The following is a 19,582-nucleotide window of genomic DNA, read 5'->3' on the forward strand; positions in this document are numbered from 1 at the left end:
TTCCTCTCAAGACACATTGTTGAAAGCTCAATCCTTAATTTTTTTCCAGGTCGTTATCCATCCATATGTATCTTGCAAATATCTGAGGTATTTAGAAAGTTAATGTAAGGTTAGTAATAATTAAAATTAATTGTGGAACCTAATTACAATGTAATAGAATAAACAGCAACAGTAATATCTGCATTAAAATGTACTGTCAATAGCTGTGTGTACTTAAGGGCTCATAAAGAGACTCAGATATTTCTTGTAGCTGTGCATGGATTTACCACATAAGCAAATCACAGGACATGTGAATTCATGGTAAACTATTTAAAAGTGCAGTGATTAATGCCACTAGATAATTGCACAGCACAAAGGGCTATAATGACAGCGCTCATGTAGGCACTGAAGGGAAAGAAAAAGATCATAACTACTAGTACTGTTACAGAGCCATATCAGATTAATTCAGAAAGGAGATTTAAATTGTTATGCCTTATTTATGATTTAGATATAAAATTCACAAAACAAATGAGTGCTTATCCTTGGGATTCATTCCACTCAATATTCTGGGCTTTTCATAAAGCTCAGTTTGTCTTTGTTCATGAACTATCCATTGCAAATCAGACGGCACTCGACAGAGCATTTTTGTATTTCATCTTTTTAGCAAAGCAGAGCAGCAATTGCCAATGGAGAATGCACACAAATGAGACCAAGTATCCACAGAAAATGCAGTCAACTGCTTCTATTGTTATTTTAAGCACATAAGAAGATGGGCCTCCATCTCACTTAACCCATTTACACTCCATTTTATACTTATAAAAATCAGCTGATGTGTAGAGATGGCTGCAGGGTGATTTGTGGTTACAAGCACAAAAAATGGTCCAGAGGTCTGGACTGGCAGTGGTTTTCATGGACTGGGGGTACTCATACCTCCGTTTATAGATGGGCAAAAATACTGCCTCACATTTGAACATACTTTTCTGGTAGGCAATTTTGCATTGATTGAATTAAAGTAGCAGAAAAAAAAGTCAGAATTCCTCCAGTTTTTCTCTTTCTGGGTGGGAAATTGCATAAAAGAAAACCAGCCAAGGTTTAGATCACCATGTTACTAACTCGGGTAGTCCCACACACTCATGGGTTGGAAATATCCCACTATACAGACTGAACAAGTTGAAGAAATGGTACAAAAACACTTTTAAAGCATTACAAAGAACTGGAAGATGGGAAATGGAGTCTAATTTGGTTTTTTTTTCCCCAGTTTATTTTTGTCTATTGAGAACTACTGAGCAGTTTCATTTTTATCTATCAAAAGGAGACATAAGAGGTCTGGAAGTCCTTGTACCCATTAATGAGAGATAATTCTGGATGTGCTTACTCCACCTCTGCTATAAGACAGTTTGGTAGGGAAAACCAAAGTGAACAACTGCACTGTCAGATGCAGAGAGCTGGATAAAGTACTGACCCACAGGAGCAAGCTCAGGGTATGCTGAGCTGCCTGACTCTGGACTTACCCAAGAGCAGCCTGGGAACATCACAGTGAGCCTAGAAAACCTCACATTATGAACAGAACTCTCCTCTTCAGCAATGTCAGTCATTCATGAACTTCCCAGGGCAAGCTGACTCCCAGCACTCTCCAAGGAGATTAAAAAAAAGAGAAATTAAAACTGCATCTGTAGCACATGAGACTTCCCCAGGGCTCTCCCAGAGACCAAGCTTGGAGACTGTACAACAGCTCTGCCTCAAGCATGACCCCTGGCATAGCCAGAGGCTGTCCCTCAGATCTCCAGCAACATGAGGCACCTTGAAAGGGACACAGACAGACACTGGCAGACAGACTGTCAGCACAAGGTGCTGGGAGGCTGCAAGAGAGCCCTCTGCATGGGAGGAGGTTGGACACTGAAGATGCAGGTCTACAGCATTTCTTGCTTCTTCCTGTAATCACTGTACCCACACATAGGTACTTCAGATAACACCCATTAGCAGTGTTTACAGAAGTGTAAGTTTTTGTTTGCTTTACAGAAATCACGTTAATATTAGAGACCAAAGCTGGGAGGATTGGTTTGGGATGGTGCTTTATGTCTGCAGCTGAGATACATGGAACAGGGAATAACTGGGTTTGTAAGAAATGCCTGGGTCCAGTGGCAAGCTGCTCCATCAGTGAGAACCTATGTTGTGCTTGAGATAATTCTCTGCTGCAGGGAACCCGATCAAAAAGGAAGAAGTGCTCTAGGCACCTGCTACATCCATTCTGCCAAAGTACACTCAGCTTCTTCCCAAGTCTGCTCCAGACTATCATACAGGAATAGGCACTTTTTTCCAGCTCTCACTAAATATGCATTTAAGTGGCTTGGATTTATTTCACCTGATACATTCAGAAATCAATCTACCAGTCAAAGAACCATGTCAGCTCTAACTAGAGATGCTATCAGACAAACATATGATAAACCAAAAATTTTCTTAATACAGTTCATTCAGTAGCAGATGGTATTCAGTACAGGAACAAAAGAACAAAAATAATCACCCTGAGCCTGGCTGCATTGCTGGATAAAAATGTGCAGAGAAATTGCACATTTGGTCTACACAAAAGAAAACTAAATAATTTTCACATCCTGTAGCTTAAGATCGACTCCCCAAGTCCTTCCTCTCCACAAAGCTGTCACAGCACTGGCACAGACTGGAGGACATGGGGAATTTCAGCACTGAATCTCCTCTGCCAGCTCTCAGAGAGGTCAACAGCACATGAAATAGTGACAGCGTGACACACAGCGGTGCTGACATAACACAAAGGAGATTTTGCATCTCATTCCACAGGGGCAAACACCAAGTATCTTTAAAATTACTGTCACCCCATCTGAGCCATCAGGTACTCACTGATGAACAGGATTTCATAACAATAACAAATAAAAATAAGAAAAATTGCTCAAATAGGGTCCAGAAAAAGTAAAATATTTCAACTAGGCAACACAGTTAAATCTGCTTTTCTGAACTGCAAAACCTAATGCAGAGTTTGTTACAAAGCCTTTAGTTCCCAAGCTCAGGAAAGTCTCCTGCATTAGCCAAAGCCATCTCACATGGTACTTTTTCCTGTTGAATCTTGAATACAGATAACTGCTTTTTATGAGATTTTCCTGACCATAGTAGATGACTACACCTTTCTGACAACTATTTTCATTAGAACAGGAATCAGCATTTAATCCTTCTCCAAGAGGGCAATCTGGTGGTTACCTTCACTGATCAAAGAGCAAAATGTTACCACTGATAGGTCTAAATTCACTACATAAGAGGTGTTGTTATAAATACCTTTTATGAGCTCACTTACTTGACTAGACTAGATTAAAACCTAATCTAGAAATGTCTACATTAGAATTAGCTTTTGCTTGAAGCGTAAAACATATATCCAGATCTAAAGATGTCAAATGAAGGAAAACCTTTTTTTTTTCTCTCCAGGCATTTTTGTTCTAATGACTAATTGCTCTTAAAAGTAAATACTAAAATTCATAATTAGTTTTCTTGATTACTCAGAATACTTTGACCTTTATGTTATTCATCTTTCATGTTACATTTAATAAGCAATAGGCAGGGGGCTAGAGAGGGAAAGCAATCTATGATTTCTGCAGGAGAAAGGAGATGGAAATGAGAAAACCCCAGGAAAACAGAGATTCGTCACTGAATGGAAAAATTTTCACAATGTAAAAACCTAGAGAGCTCCACTGAGCTCATTAATTGTACCAATTAAGTCTAGTTGATAATGGAATCTTATTTTTAATGCTTAAATCCTTCTATGTTGACTTATCAAGTCAAAGGACAAAATATCTAAGCAGAGTCTAAAGAAAAGCTTTAACCCATTCCAGTGATAGTTTTATAGATTGCAGAGAGAATTTCCCAAGATCCACTTACATTCACTCCAGGTCAAAGTTTTACATTAAGATTGGCAAAAGACTCTTGCTCTTCATATACAGAATACACAAAATACATTCACAGCCATAAATCAAGTCCAGCATTTTCTAACAATTTATTTCCTCTTTTCCTGTACCTGCAGAGAATATCTTCTCACATATTACCCTAACACATCACTATCACAGACAGATATTTGATACTCAGTTTTATGAACTGTTTATCACCTGAAACAAAGAGTTTGATTTTTAGAGCCAGCATCATCAAAGTGCCCAGCCACCTGGTAGGAAAATCTCACGTTTGCTGCTTAGCTCCTACCTAAATTCCCTTCCAGCCTCCAAAAGGACAACTTAGTGGCAATGTCTGTCCCCTGTGCTCTGAGGGGCAGGGAGGCAAGTTTACTGGTATCAGAAACCCCTTGGATTCCTGTGGCAAGCCCTCAATTTTCAGGAGTGCTGAAGTAATCACTCCCTCGGTACCTCTCTGATATACCTGATATATTGGTTTATTTTTTTTTTTGTTTCTGACTGTGGATTCACAGGCTTCAATTGAAGACAATAAAACAACTGGTCTCTTTTTTTTAACTCTGTATTTTCTTTATAATGAAGATGTCATCTCATGAAATTGACCTTAAAATAGTGAGAAGAAATAACTATACCCACATGTATATATTTAAGTGTCAATCATCAATCAATCTGTTAGGCTGAAGAAACTTTTCTGTAGAAAGTAGACTGTAGCACAACAGGTGCAAGTGGGTAACATCATACACAGTAACTTACCCAGAATTTCTAGGTAAGTTAGTATTTCCTGCAGCAGCTCATAAACTAAAATTTAAACCACTAGGAAAAATAAAGAAAATCCAGCTTCCCTGCCTGGTAGGCTCTAGTGCAACCTTGCCTTTGAGCAACAACAGCACAGCAATACAATAATTCTGAGGTCTGAGGACTCCTTGGCAGAATATGGGAAGACATGCACTGTGACACTTTATTTGCTGACTTCTTGGACCTCATCTATCCTTGGAAAGAAAAATGTTGGCACCTTCTAGTAAGCACTGACACAGAGGAACTGTTTTCATGTGTTCTGTAAGTTCAGTTTTTGCTTTGGCAGTAAGTTATATTTCACAATATCTCTGCAGAAATCATCTTGGAAGAGAGCAATAATTTCCTGGAAAGACATAATAGATAATAGTGACCCCTTCATTACTAGAAGTGGAATCTGCTAAATAAGAATTTATCACTATCATATGATACACATATCTCAGCAGAAATCACACCTTTTTACCCTGGGTGTGAGATATATATATATATATATATATATATATATATATATATATATATATATACACATATTGTTCACTTTATTTTGGGGAATAGGAAGCTTCATTATCCAAAACAATCTATCTTTAAAACAAAGCTTAATAGGTGGTAGCATTACACATCTGAAATACGGAACAGTAAGGAGGAAGTTTTAGAGAGAGCTAGCAAACATCCTCTCATTGTCAGTTTTCTGCACAAGCATGTTCAGAAAGCCATGCACATCCTTCATTTTAGACTTCATCACCCACTGCATACACCCTGGGGAAGGAGAACAAATGAAGCATGCAAGGGAAAGGAAATCCATCAAACCCCTGAATGCTGGGAGAGCTCTTCTGCTGGAAGGAGTGACAAGTTAGGTAAGGAGACCCTGGGGCAAAGACCCTTGCTTGAATATTGTGTCTATTGATGCATATAAATAAATACAAGAATCTACACATACATACATTGTACACAGCAAACATATTTTGTATAGGTACACATCTGAATCAAAGAATAGCTATCTTCTCATTCCTTTACATTATAGGCTATGAGAACAGTTAAAATACCCGTGATCCAAAACATATGAATTCCCCACTACTTTGTGGGGAACAAATTCTTGGGATATTTGTTTGCTCAACAAGTAGCTGCATAGACACAAAGCACTTCATCTTCTAGATCTAGACTTTGAAATCTACTATAGCTATATTAATAGTATTAACTTCATGGGAAAGGCTTCTAATTGCTTCTGCAGAGAAAGGAGCTTAGACATCTCTTAATGCACAGCTGTTCTCTAAGCTGACTTTCCAATACCTAGATTTATCTCTTGTATTTCAAAAGCAGTTTGTAGAGCTAGGATGTTAATAGAAAACACTTCCCACTGGTTCTTTTCTAGCTTGCTTTTGTGTTCTTGTTTCAGTCCTCCTAGATAAGAATGCATTTTAATTTTGTATTTTCCTAATTAGATATGATGATAACTAGCATATTATGGATCTAGTTAAAAATATACCGTGAAATTTCACTTCTCTCCAGTCTACCAATTGAACTGCTAGTCAGAAAATAAGCACAAGCCTGCATAGCAACTGTGCAAATGCTGCAAACTGAAAACAATTTTACACAGATAAATAAATGCAAAATTGTCTTTCAGAAAGACTATTTGCTGTAATCATTTTGTTGCAGTTACAATCCAGTCCGGGCAAAACAGCGAAACTCAGCATCTCTCCCTTATTCCCTTTCTGCTCAGCTGAAGAAGCTATTTTCTCTTCATCACTCTAGACTTACCTTTGCACTGCTGCTTTAGCCTTTGAAAGAAACACTTTGAGAGCAGGGAGACAAAGCACTTGACTGCTTGGAGTTGTAGTTTCTGGATGCTGAGAGCAGTCAAGGGGGCCTCTTCCCAGTTACATTTCCTCCTTGGACCTCATTTTCAGAGGGCAAAAACACATGTGAATAGAAGTACCTGCTCTGACTACTCACCATACAACTCACATAAGGCAGCTCTCTTGCTCAGGATACGAGGCAACGAACAAGAGAAAGATCTCTTTTGGCTGGCATATATTGTTGAAAACTCATGATGTAGACATGTGTTGCTGGTAAAGGCAGTAATAGACATATTACAGCCCTTAAAGAAACAATACTGAAACTCAATTTCCATTAAAAAATAACAGAAGACAAATCAGAAAAGTAATCTCATTAGAAACTGAAATCAAACTGATCTCCTGACTTTTTCCAGGCATCTCAAGCTAAAAAAAGGTGGTGTATTTCTTCCAAGACTCATCATTCTGTTTCATTCCACCTGAGATTTGTTACAGGACTTAACAAGCACAGGACAATAAATGCCAGAGCTGTTCTACTTAGCCAGACATTTTCTCCACATTTTAAACATAAAAATAGTACAACTGCACCTGCAGACAAAGAGAAAAAAAGAGAATAACAAGCCTTTCCTTGTCCTCCTTTGGTCAGGCCACAGGAGCCCTCGAATAGTAAAATATAAATTCTTCTATGCCCAAAAGCAAGCCCCAGAGGCTTCTTCTCACCTGAAGCAGGACCCTGTTTAAATCTCCCAGCTGAACTGATTTACAAGGGCTTTTATTTTTATTACCAAGCAGGGTTGCTTACTCAGCAGTGACCATTTTTAGTGCATTTCAGGTGTGGCTTTTTTCCCCCTGAAGCTGAATTTAACATAATTTGCTGTAAAGTAGAGAAGGAGAAGTTTTTTAGAAAACGTGGAAATTTTCATACAATTTAAAATGGATATAGCATGTTCATTTCATTTACAAAAATGGTTAACTAAGCTGAAAGTGGAAATCTTTATTCTGCATAAAAGAATTGTTCTATATTAGACAACACATTTATTCTTAATTTTTATAAAGACATTTGAACAAGTGCCTTTTTTAAAAGGGGTGGATTCTAAGATCAAAATAGGAATAAGTAAAAGGGAAAGGAATCAGATATTACAGCAAGCTGGGGGGTGAGGACTAGAATCTCATTATGCCAATACCTGGGTGCATTGAAAAATTTAATTAATTTTCATTGCATTTTTTGTGAGTTGAGGGGATGATAGTATCTCTGTTGTACAGAAAGGAACTGAAACACAGACACCTTCATCGTGGCGATCTGGTTTGATTGCTGTAGTACATGATGTTTCAGAGCACACAGCATTGCATAGCACTTGGCATGATTAAAGTTCAGCACTTCCACACAATTTCTCTAAAAAAAAAAAAAAAGTGCAGCATCATCAGTCAGCTCTTTGAAACATGTTCTTAGCATTCTCATTCTAGAGTATGAATCGTGAATTAACAGTTAGTAGTAGAACGTTAAAAAAAATAACAACAATAATAATTTAAGAATCCCCTCATAGTTTCTGTAACACCTGAGATTATTAGCACTTTATAAAATAAATCATTATAAGAACAGACAGAAACCTTTGCAGTTTGCATGGGTGTGTGTATGGGAATTAATGTGGAGTGGTCTATTTTCAGTGTCAGCTACTCTTCATTTCCTGAGACCCATATCTGATGTTAGTGATACAACAGGAGCTAATTAGTGAATAGTCAATAGTGAATAGTCAATAGTCAAGAATACTAGAGACATCCCACCTTTTTCCCCTACTTCTGAAGGTAAATCTCATGGCCATTCCCTGCTAATTGCATTGTATGGATTACTTAAGTGCCAGCGTAAGGTGTATGAAAAAGATAACCGCTAAATTGGGAGATAAGCAGAAAGGATCTGACCTTCTTAGTCAAGGTCATTGATAGTGCAATTATTCTGATAAGCCAGGCATAATGATCTCCTGTACTATCAAGACACCCAGGCTATTCATTTCAGCGAAGACATGCTGCAGTTTCCAGTACAGGCCATACTTATGCTCTTTAAACCCGTGTCATAGGTTAAAGCTATGCATTCTAAACTGCTTGACCACAGGACTGTGTGTCAGGGTAAAACTGCCAGTGGAGAAAAGAAAGGTGTTGGAAAGGTTTGTTGTATGCAAGGCTGCCCTGGGTATCTCTCCTATTAGACAGTCAAAACCAGGGAGGATCCAAGTTTCTTGGTTCTAGACAGGAACCTTTTGCTTTCTGAGGTTGGGGTTGGCCTCAGCCCTTGCTGCAAAAGAGCCCGGTGTTAGTGTACAAGGTCTGGGGAGCACCACCAAACTCCCCAGTGCCTGCAGCATCCCAGAGGATGCACCAGCAGCAGGATCAAACTTCAGGTGCTGGGCTCTTTCTTGGGAGAGGGTCAAAGCTGAGGGGAAGATATCTCACAGGCCACACCAGAAATTCTGGCTAAATCAATTACTTTTCCTTCCATGGAGTCTCACGTTACTGTCCCACCAGCACTACTGAAAACTTCAGGGGGAAAAAAAAAAAAAGGAAAAGGAGAAATCATCTATTCTCTCCCACTGACCTGTGTTTCTAGAATCAGATTAAATGAGTCCATGTGGGCTGTACAGCAGGGTGCAAAGTTTGGAAGGAATTTCTCTCTTTCCCAACAAACAGCATGCTGAAAGCAAGCTCAGCCCTCATAATAATCAGTGAATTTGAAAAACCCTTAATCATTATTCAAGAGGTAATCCCTTATGCATGCACAATTGACAGGACAAAATGGAAGTTTCATTGAACTTCAATCTGGCTGCACTTACTTCTTTTTCCCTCCTTAGGCTCCACAAATAAACTTCAACATATCCAGGAGGAACAGTGTTACATCACACAGGTTCCTATGGAATCAAGACAAGGATTTTTGGCATGTAGGAAACACACCTGGCCTGTGACTGAGACACTTGAGCAGTGCAACACAAACTGCATTTAACACATGAACAACCACTGTGGACTGTTCTGTGTGACTGGCAGGAAATTCTGCACCCACCCCACTGGGACAGCTATTCCCCACTGATCAAAAGCAGATGGGGAAAGGCCTGGGCAGCTCTTGGGGGGGCAGCACAGGAAAGGCTTCAGAAGGAATCAGCCCTCTGAGGGTGTGCAGAGGCTCCTGCCAGAGCTGGAAGCAGACTTGTGCCTGTCTGGGGAAACACAGCTGCAAAGAAATAATCCTTTCATATTAAAACTAAATGAAGTTGATTCCAGTGAACCACATCAAGATCCTGAAGTTCTACCACAGCTCAGCTGTCTTTTGGAGCCCTTTTTGTGCTGGATTATGTATTTATTTGATAAGAGCAATGTCTTTGTGACCTCAGAGGGGAATACAGTGTTTCCCATTGCAGATATCACAATTTTATGGTGGTCTGTGCCTTGTTCTGTGTATCTGTTGCTCAACAATATCATTTGCTCAGTAGCTTCTGGGCTGGGGTAAATGTTTGTACTGCCACATAGTCTTCTGATCAGAGTGTCATCTCTGCTTTTGGTTTTTTGTTCACAGGTTTAGTATGACTGTAAGTAAAGCAACAGAGATGTAAATAATTAATCCTTAAAATAATTAAAATCATCACGGTGATTTTTTGTGCCTTTGCATGTATTTCATTATCCTGCTATATATAGCATAACACAAACACAGAAGATTAAAAGATGTATAAAATATGCAAACTGATGGACAGGCACGTACAATGGAGAATAACAGAGAATAACAGAGAACATACCTTCCTATTCCAGCATAACTCCTAAATCATCATTTTCTTCTGTTACAGATATTCACACAGAATATTTTTGTTTGCACAACCACTGAGGCTGGTTTTAGGGCTGAGACTGAACAGCTCAGAAATAACACTGGAGTGGTATTTCTATCTTATTTCCAGATCTAGTTCATCATGAGTCCAAGGCAAGAAAAGTCAAACAAGCACTGCGAAACAATGCGATTTGGGAAAGTAATCTCCTTGACCATTTAATTGTCACTTAACTACAGTCTCAAAGGATGAGATGGGATGGTTTTGTCCTCAGGGGCATAGCCACTTTAATCCTTGGTTACAATCTTTCAGCTTTTCTTTTCAAGACTAGGATATTTGTTCTTTGACTCTGCAATAGCATATTCTTTCATCTGACTCCACACAGGTACATCCTTTCTTCTCGATTTCAGGTCAGGGAAGGTGCTAACTACACTCTGCACAATAGAAGTCACTGAATTGCTATGTAAGCTGTTACGAAAATTAATGTATTCAAGTCTCTGCAAACCTCCTTCTTCCTTAATCCCCATTTCAGGGCTGGCAAATCTTCTTTTCCTTGGTGACTCTACCTCTCCCGTGCAATATGTGTCTTTAATTACATTTTGCTACACATAATCCAAGCCATCCAGGGTTGTATGTGCAACAACATAGAAAATCGTTTGGAAGCTGGGATGGCAGTGAGGCTGAAGGAAGGCTGTCAGGAATACAAAGAAATACAGTGTGTTGTTTCCTGCATTTTGAAAGATTCAAGGGTCATAGGTAAAAACAAAATTAAAAATCAGAAGTGTTTTAGCTTTCATTAATTTCCCATTGTTACATTGTAAAGAAAAAAAAATCAGCAAACAGCCGTTCAAATCTAAAATTTCTTAGACTCTTTAAATTATATTCACTGTCTTTCTAGGTTTATACAAATCACTTTTCTCCTGCTTTGATACTTAGACAGAAAGCTTTCTCTGAAAAAGAAATGCCTTTTCCTATGTGTCTGTACTGCATCCTTCACAAGGTTCACAGCAGCTGTGGAAAAAGAATCAGTTAGAAACTATTGCTTTAACAGGAAAAACACACTCCATAGCCTTTCATGCAGCAGTCATCCACGGGACTAATTTGAATATATGAGAAAACAACAGGCTTCTGAGGGCTGCAGTCATAATCAAAGGAATTGCCTGGGTTGGATAGGGAATCAAAAGCAAGGACACACAGTACATGATGGAGCACTGCCCACACAGGCCAAGGATGATGTTTGAAAGTTGCTTTTACAGCTGCTAAGACGATGACAGACTGCTGTCCCAGGTGAGATAATGTTTCTTGAGTATCACTCGGGAACAAGCAGACACTGCATTTGCCTTGTCCTTCGGCTCATGCAGTATCTTCCGCCAATCAGGGCCAGGGTGCCTTGATTTTTTTCAGAGTGTATCTTGCTCTGTCTTGCCATAATTATGTAATTGCTTTACAGAGTCATAAATATCATCCCCTTTGTAGGCGTTGCAAATTGGACAGACAGGAAAAATCAATATATTCCTAATAACTGATCATTTTCAAAACTGTTACCAAAGTGCTTTTAAAACCAAAACCATGTTACAAGTATGTTAGCAGTACCAGGCATTTTTAGAGCTCCCTTGAGTCTTATATGCCATTAAAACATTTGATTGGAGGTGCCTCAAATATGGTCCTCCTGTTACACTGTCTGTTGCTGTATTTCTGCCCCTGTTAATTAAGCAAGAAATTTCCTTCTTCCCCCCACCCCTCGACTTTAGTAAATTAGACTGCTTGCTTTAGTCTGCTCCATATGGTCATTAGTTGAGTTATATTTCATATGCAGGATAAGAAGATGGGATTTATTGTAGATATCCCACAATTCCAGATGTGGTTGCATGGTCAGGGACTGAAAAAGTCAATTGTCTGCCCTGCCCCCACTCCATTTCTGTGTCAGATATTGCTTCTTAGTAGTCAAGTTACACACCAATGCCATCTGAGAGGGGGCACAGAAGAATACACACCATATATTCAAAATTAATAAAAATTCCAGTTTTTTCCTATAAATAGAATAAAAAACCTGTAAGATTATTCTCATCTATGGGGAAGCAAATATAGCACAAGTGAACAATAAGCATGGATGGAAGGATTACAGATTCCTCAGTTCCAAACAAATTATCTTCATTAAGCAAGTCTTTCTTCTCTCTTCATCTCTCCTTTTTTCCTGCAATTATTTTACTCAACAATGAATACTCTGCTCAGTCTGCTATACACTAATGAAAAAGAGCAGCTGCATATCTGTTTCCACAGCAGTCAAAGGAAAAGGCAAAAAATCTTTTGATTTCCCTTTTCCTTTTGCAATCATGCATTTCTGATACGAGCACTGGGGTTTAGACATTTAGCCCAGTGGATGTCAAGAATGCTGCAGTGATTAAATATTATCTTGTCACATCTGTTCAGAAGCAATACATAACTCTTAAAATATCTAGGTTGTTATAGCTTCTTAGCCACCTATCTATGATGGCAAGATATGGTATCTTAGGTCAGATTAAGACTCATGCTGAGAGAGAAAGTCAAGGAGCAATGTGGAAGTAGTTAATAGGTCTGAGAGGAAACCTCAAACCTTGTATTTGCAAATAAAATCTCCTTTAAAAAAAAAAATGAAATGGGGACAAATTCACGCTGAGAGGATTAAGCAAATAATGATCCTGTTATAAGAAGGAGAAGCCATGTCATAGTTTGCGGTACTCTGCAGAAAAATTAAGAGCAGGACATGTTTCTGATAAGAGACAACAGAGTGTGGGAGCTCTGGGTCAAGATCTTTCATATGGAAAGTTTCTCCAAAACTGTTCGGTGTTCTATGGAGTTTATTTTCTCTAAACTTTTCACTACACAGAATTTCTCTTTATGGTTGAGGTCTACTAACAAGACTATGCAAAACAAAATTATTATCTGACTCTGATGAATGTTGAAGAGCATTCTGATGGGTGTTGAAGAGCATAACTAATTATAAAATTTAATTTGCCAGAAATGGGAGCCAGAATTATGTTCCCCATGACAACTAGTGTGTTAATGAGCTGTCTGTGTAGTCCAGGTTACCCTTCTGATCATGGTACTCTGTAAATGATGAACACAAATATTACAGAAACATCAACTTCTGGGTGTTTTCAAGCTTTGGGAGAGGTGTATTCTTTATTTTGTGCATGTTTCACTGCAGCATCCTTGAACAGGTGGAGGCAAATGTGCAGTTGTTGCAGTGAAGAAAAGTCCAGGTGTAACTGAGTGTCTTTGCTCTGTGTTTCCAGCCATCAGCATGGAAACATTTAGAAGAGGCAGAGTATGGTTGGGAGATTGTTGCCATGTTTCCTATGTCTGCTTCCAGGTGTACAGATTTACAGAGAAAAACTGGGTGGCTCCTTGTCCTCTACAATCCACATACCCACAGATCAGGTAAATCTGTGTTTGCCAATACTTTCCTGTAAATGGGCTTCTGGCATGAGATGCCAGCTACAAATTCATGTAGCATCCTTGCCTCAGTTTAGGCAACCGATCTTTGTTTATTTATCATTAATCCCAAGCTCCAAGTTACATTTTTATCTCATTTGTCAAAGCCTCTTGCAATCTTCCCTCGGTTTAGGTTACAACCCAACGTGTGTGAAGGTGGACACCTGTGCCTGTCAGGATCTGTATGGAGGGATGGCATGGCCTGGAGCCAAGGACTGTAAACTGTGGATTTTTATTTTGTTGTATAGCACGTTTTGGATTTTCAGGGTCTTGTCATAGAAAGGTATTAATTAACAGAGAAAACTACAGTAGAAAGTAGAGTAAGCACTTTGAAATGGTGAATGAAATTCAAGAGTTAAAGGAACCAGAATTTACCTATTTGGATTTTAGCCAGTAATTTGACTAAGAGTAACTCTGAATAAGTACAACACTAAGAAATCTTTGCCAGTAATACATATTTAAGTAGTAGAAGCTGATTTGGAGCACAAATCCAGCTGATACAGCTGATTGTGGGTTTTTCTTCCATTTCTGTTGTGGGTTTTTTTCTTAGTTCACTCTTTTATGATCTGTTCTTCCCCAGCTAACAATTTTAGAGACTGGGAGGTTTTAACATGATGAGAGCTCCTGGGAAATAAGCAATCAAATTGCTTATGCCATTTCTTTTGGGAATGCTTTTGTGTATTTCTTCTAATCCTAGTGTTTTGGTCACGTAAATAGAGATTACATGAAAGAACACAAAAGATGGTAAGCTACAGAATCTCCTCCCTCTTGTGAGCACAGATGGCAGTACCTTGGCTGGAAATCTTTCAGATGTAGGAGTCCAGGGGAGGGTAAAGGAGATTTCTTTTGAGTGATGTAGGCTGGGCTCCTTTTCCAGATTTCAGTCTGATCACTCAGGTGAACAGCAAAGAATTAGCAGCACTGAAGGGACCAATCTGGCAGGAAGCTTTGGCAGCTGCCGTTCTGCACCGTGTGTGTTATGCAGCCCCTGTCACTGGTAGTCAGTTAAAGCATATTGGAAGCCAAAAATTCAAAGATGCACTTACAAGGGAAGTGTGTGAAATTACAGGGTGCAGGGAAACAGAACCTTATACCTGTTTGATGGTGTGGTGGCAGAGCTTCAGGAAGAGCACAGTGGTGACTCCACCAGCAGCAAAGCTCACAAGGCCTTCCTGTCACGTTGAAACTAAGGGCAGTTTTGCACATTAATTTGAATGAGAAGCAGGCGTTTTGTAGAAGAAACTTGTGCAGCAGCATGAAATATGCCACCAAACATGATATGCCAAAAGAAGTGACAGGATACTGATAGGAATTTCTTTTTTCCTCCTTCCAGCATAAATGCACCTCTTCTGAAGTTTCATCTTTGCAGTGTTTGATTTATGACATGAACTCATTTTCAGCAGAAATAATGAATTGAGTACATATTTTGTCAGAAGTAGAAACAGCTTACTCCTGAAGCTAAAGTGCCCTGGACCTCTCCAAAGGGAGAGGTGGGAGAGCAAGGGAGAGCTGCAGAGGAATGTGTCATGGGCACACTTCATCTTTTCTCCACACTTTCAGAGCCACCAAAGAAAGGGAAAGAACTACCAAACCATATGTGGGTGTCTAAAAACATACACATGCTATTGCTTCATAGAGAGCTGCAAGGAAGAGAAAGTCCTGAAACAGGAGGGAAAACAAGAACAGAGCAGCAAATAACCAGCAGTGAACGAGACAAGGTGGAGAAAGGCAATGGGCTATTGCTAGATTAACAAAGCTAAGGGTGATAATAAACACCTGTTTAATGGAGCAGGCATAAAAGAAGAACCAGAGAACAGCACTGAAAAACAAAGAATTTTATAATAGTGAGGTTAATGACCTGTTGTCTTTTATAAGTCACCCAGAAGAGGAAAATGATAAAGAGGTATGAGAGATTACGCATTAATGAGGACCTAGATAATAGGGAAGAAACAAGTTGACAAGTAATGGAATCATGCTGTGGAAACTTTAGGAAGACATTTTAGTTAAGTGATGGGAACAATAAAAGTGTGTTGAAATCTCCATAGCTGTTCAAATTTTAGCTACAAAATTTTCAGTAAAGCTAAAAAAATTGCTGCTATGCCAGGGTCCAGTTTAAGGGCTGATGGAGATAACAGTGTCCATAAACACACAGACACTGTTTTCTTGTCCTTTATGGGATTGGATTCAAATCTGAACAGGTCATGTGGGGTGCTTAGTTGTGCAAAGTGGAGACACTGGACTTTGTCAAAAAATCACTTCAGTGGGCAGTAAAATTTAAAGTACAGAAGTTGTTCTCTTATCTGCCATGTGATTCTGAAGTTGCTCCTAGTTAAGCACTTGCTTTGCTCAGCCTGGACTGTATCACTCTGCAGTTTTTAAGACTGACCCCTTCTGAATTTGGTGTTTCCACCTTTCCAAGCTCTGCAGTTGGAACTTGGTGGTACCCAATGCGCAGGAGCTGCCCTGTTTTGCAACATGCATTTCCCACAAGGGAAGGAGTGAACCAGATCCATAAATATGTTGTTACAACAGAGGAATTAAAATGAGTGTTATTTCTTTTGAAGAGGATTTATCCTCCCCTGTGTCCACAGTGGAAGCCATTAACTTCTGATCAAGGTAAAACACAGTAAAAGAAGTAGAAAGTGACTGGTAATAATTTCTTTTGGTAATAGTCTGCAAAACAGCTGCAGTTCTTGACACACATCATCAGTGAATTCCAAAACTGCAGTTTCTGTGGGCATAGGTTTATACTGTGTAAAAAAAAGAAAATATGTTGATACTGGTTTAAGGTGTTTTCACACAAAGGGATTTCTGCACTGAAATTAGAAATGCACAAATGAAAGTGGGAATGATAAGACTGCTTTCTAACTTGATAAATACATGTAGAATTGATAGACAGATTTGTGATTGCTAATTAGAAAGGGGCCAATTCCTTAGTTAGGAAGACATTTCTATTTAAATTCATGTATTTCTGCATTAAAAGAGGATTAAAAAATTATTAACTTTTTAATGTTCCAGTTAGCCATCATATATACCAGCATCTCAATATTTAAATTTAAAATATTTTTATGTGCTGCCTGGAAAATTATTTGTATAAGTGCTTTTTCTTTTAGAAACTTTATTAAAAGTAAGACAGCCAGCAATTCTGCTGTTGGCAAGAGGCAAATCAAATCATCACCCTCACAGTCCTTCTAATCCAGTTATGTGTTTACAGGGAAGAAAGTGTATGTAGGCACCACCTGCCCCCAGCAGGATAAGGCTGCTAGAATTGGAGGGTGGTTTGTCTTTGGATTTTGGCTTTTCCTAAAGTGTGGATTTTCCTGTAATGCAGGAGGGTGATTGGGAAAACAGATTTCATCTTCCTAGAAGTCTCAGGTTAGTTTAAACTTAGCTTTATGTGAGATATGAACTCTCTAGGATCGGACAAGTGGATAAAAATTATGTAGTTCTTTTTACTTGAGCCTTTTTAAAAAATAATATAATAATTTCATTCTGTATGTGTTAAAAATGTTACAAAGAACTAACTCAGTTCTTATCAGACTAAGAGAAGTGTGCTCATTTAAATCTGTAATATTTCAAATGAAAGATTGCTCTTCAAAAATCTGTTCATCTAAGCAGTTACTCCTTCCTTCTCAACATGCCTTCTATTTTTCAGTCTCCTGATAAAATGATTGTATTATTTCTCTGTTGAAATACTAACTCATTTCATCTGACCCGTCTTCTTTTTTTTTGTCAGAAGTGCTGTCAAACACAATCTCAGAAATTACATTTCTTACTAGAGGGGGAAAAAATAAAGAGCTTTCACTGACATATGCTACCTGATCTGAAAGCAAAGTGTCACTAGACATTTTTAAAATAAAATATAAAGAGGATTTATGTATTTGACTCTTCTCAACACTGTTGTGGTTTAACACCAGATGGCAACTGAGCACCGGACAGCCACTTGCTCACTGTCCCACTGGTGGGATGGGGGAAAGAAATGTAAGAATAAAAGTGGGAAAACTCATGGATTGACATAAAGACAAATAGATAAAGCAAAAGCTGTGTGCACAAGCAAAGCAAAATAAGGCATTCAGTCACCACTTCCCATGGGCAAGCAGGTGTTCAGTCATCCCTGGAAGACAGGGCCCCATCACATTCAGTGGTGACTTGGGAAAACAAAAGTCATCACTCCAAACATCGCCCCCTTCCTTCTTCCTCCAGCTTTATATACTGGAATGACACCATATGGGATGGAGCATCCCTTGGGTCAGCTGGGGTCAGCTGTCCTGGGTATGTCCCCTCCCAGCTCCTTGTGCACCCCAGCCCCTCACTGGTGGGGTGGTACAAGGAGGAGAAGAGGCCTTGACACTGTGCACATGCCACTCAGCAATAACTAAAGCATCCCTGCATGTGGTACTTCCATTCATGTTTTGGATAATCCCCACATCCAGGCATTGCTTCTGCCCTGATTCTATAATATTTGAGTCCTCCTTCTTTGTGATACATTCAGGATATTCAAATGTCATCGTTTCTGTAAAGAACACAAAATTTAAAGCAGTATTCCTAATACATAAAAAAGTACTGGGTGCTATACATCTAGCTTTCCATCTTCATCATGATAATAATTCTTATGAAGATAATTTTGGCAATCTAGGTTGGAAATCTTACAATTTCAGAAGGAGCCCTAAATGCAATGGAGCAGGGAATACAAAGGCATGACCTCTGAGGAGAGAAGCTAATAAGACAGTGTGTGTAAAATGTTCACTAGAGACTGTATTGATCATGAAAGATCATCTTAACTGTAGATGAAAGAATGCCAATACTAGTTAAATTCAAAGAATGATTGGGGTAATGCGTGTGCTTTTGTATATATATTGCATAAATATATAAATCAAGAGGTCTGGAAATTCTGCATTAGTGTGATAATAATTGCAGAGCAGGGGGAGCAAGCATTTCCAAAAGTACCTACCATAAAAATTGCAGAATTGTGATATTGTGCTGCTTCTGTGTGCTTTTTGTGCCTCTAGGGAAAGAGAAAAAGCAGGCCTGGGATAACAATGCAACAAAAATAAACTAAACCATCAGCAAAGTGAAGGTACAGGTCAAGATGAGGACACATGCTTGTGTTTACAAGTCTTGTGTAAGAGTGGTAGGGATGAATGTATAATACAAGGTCTGTCCTGCTGCTGTCCTGCTAAAAGTCTAAGCCAGACCTGGTTATTGGTGCATTGGCCAGGAAACTCAAATTGGTGAGCCCAAACCACTACCCCTGGAAAAGCAATGAAAATATTATTTGTCAAAGTCTTAATATAATTCAAAATCTGCCTTGGTTTCAAGATGAGTTATAATGAAACATGGTGGCTTTGAAATCCCTGAGAAAGAAACATTCTGGGAATACGATTATTTTACTTGGAAATCCTTTTTTTTTTTTTGAAAACCAAAGGCATTTAATTCTGAAAATATTAAAAGATACAATAATAAAGAACTGACTGAAGTCATTGCAGCTATAAGCAATTCATTTTGCAATGTCAAAATGGTACCAAGCTTTGCTTCTTTTACTATCAGTATTGGAGAACAGGAGGGTTGCAGAGGTTTGAGAAAGGGAGAAAGAGCCTCTGTTCTAGATGGGGAATGTATCAAGAGGATCAGATTAGAGGGTTTCTGACTGTGCCATCAGATGGGTGCTGCTTTCTTGGAAGGGCAGGGTTGCAGTATCAGAAATATCAGCAGAAAAGCTCTGTTTTGTCCTTTTCCCTCAGTGTCTCCCCCCAGCCTCCCCCCTGCTGTGGGTTTAGTGTGCGTGGTGGGCTGCTTCCCTTCACATTCCCTCGTTATGCATCTTCAGTTT

General features: G+C 39.0%; 1 protein-coding gene and 1 long non-coding RNA gene across 32 annotated transcripts in view; one reads left to right on the top strand and one right to left on the bottom strand.

The window, feature by feature from the left end:
* Positions 1-19,582, bottom strand: part of CCSER1 (coiled-coil serine rich protein 1) — a 648,564-nt gene that overhangs the window by 619,745 nt on the left and 9,237 nt on the right. For 17 of the 31 annotated variants that reach the window (XM_086888587.1, XM_086888585.1, XM_086888622.1 and 14 more), the window contains exon 1: positions 6,642-7,176. The exons of 3 other annotated variants lie outside the window; for them this stretch is intronic. In XM_086888587.1, the coding sequence (XP_086744713.1) occupies positions 6,642-6,644 (3 nt within the window). In that variant the 5' untranslated portion in view covers positions 6,645-7,176. 11 more of the 31 variants (XM_086888588.1, XM_086888586.1, XM_086888593.1 and 8 more) reach the window with 2 other exon arrangements.
* LOC111928949 (uncharacterized) lies at positions 11,446-17,624 on the top strand. The gene is made up of 3 exons (XR_002864387.2): positions 11,446-11,565; positions 13,631-13,698; positions 13,886-17,624. It is a non-coding gene; the product is annotated as an uncharacterized LOC111928949 (long non-coding RNA).

This window comes from Cyanistes caeruleus, chromosome 5, assembly GCF_971803275.1.
Source record: "Cyanistes caeruleus chromosome 5, bCyaCae1.hap1.1, whole genome shotgun sequence".
Taxonomy (NCBI): Eukaryota; Metazoa; Chordata; class Aves; order Passeriformes; family Paridae; genus Cyanistes; species Cyanistes caeruleus.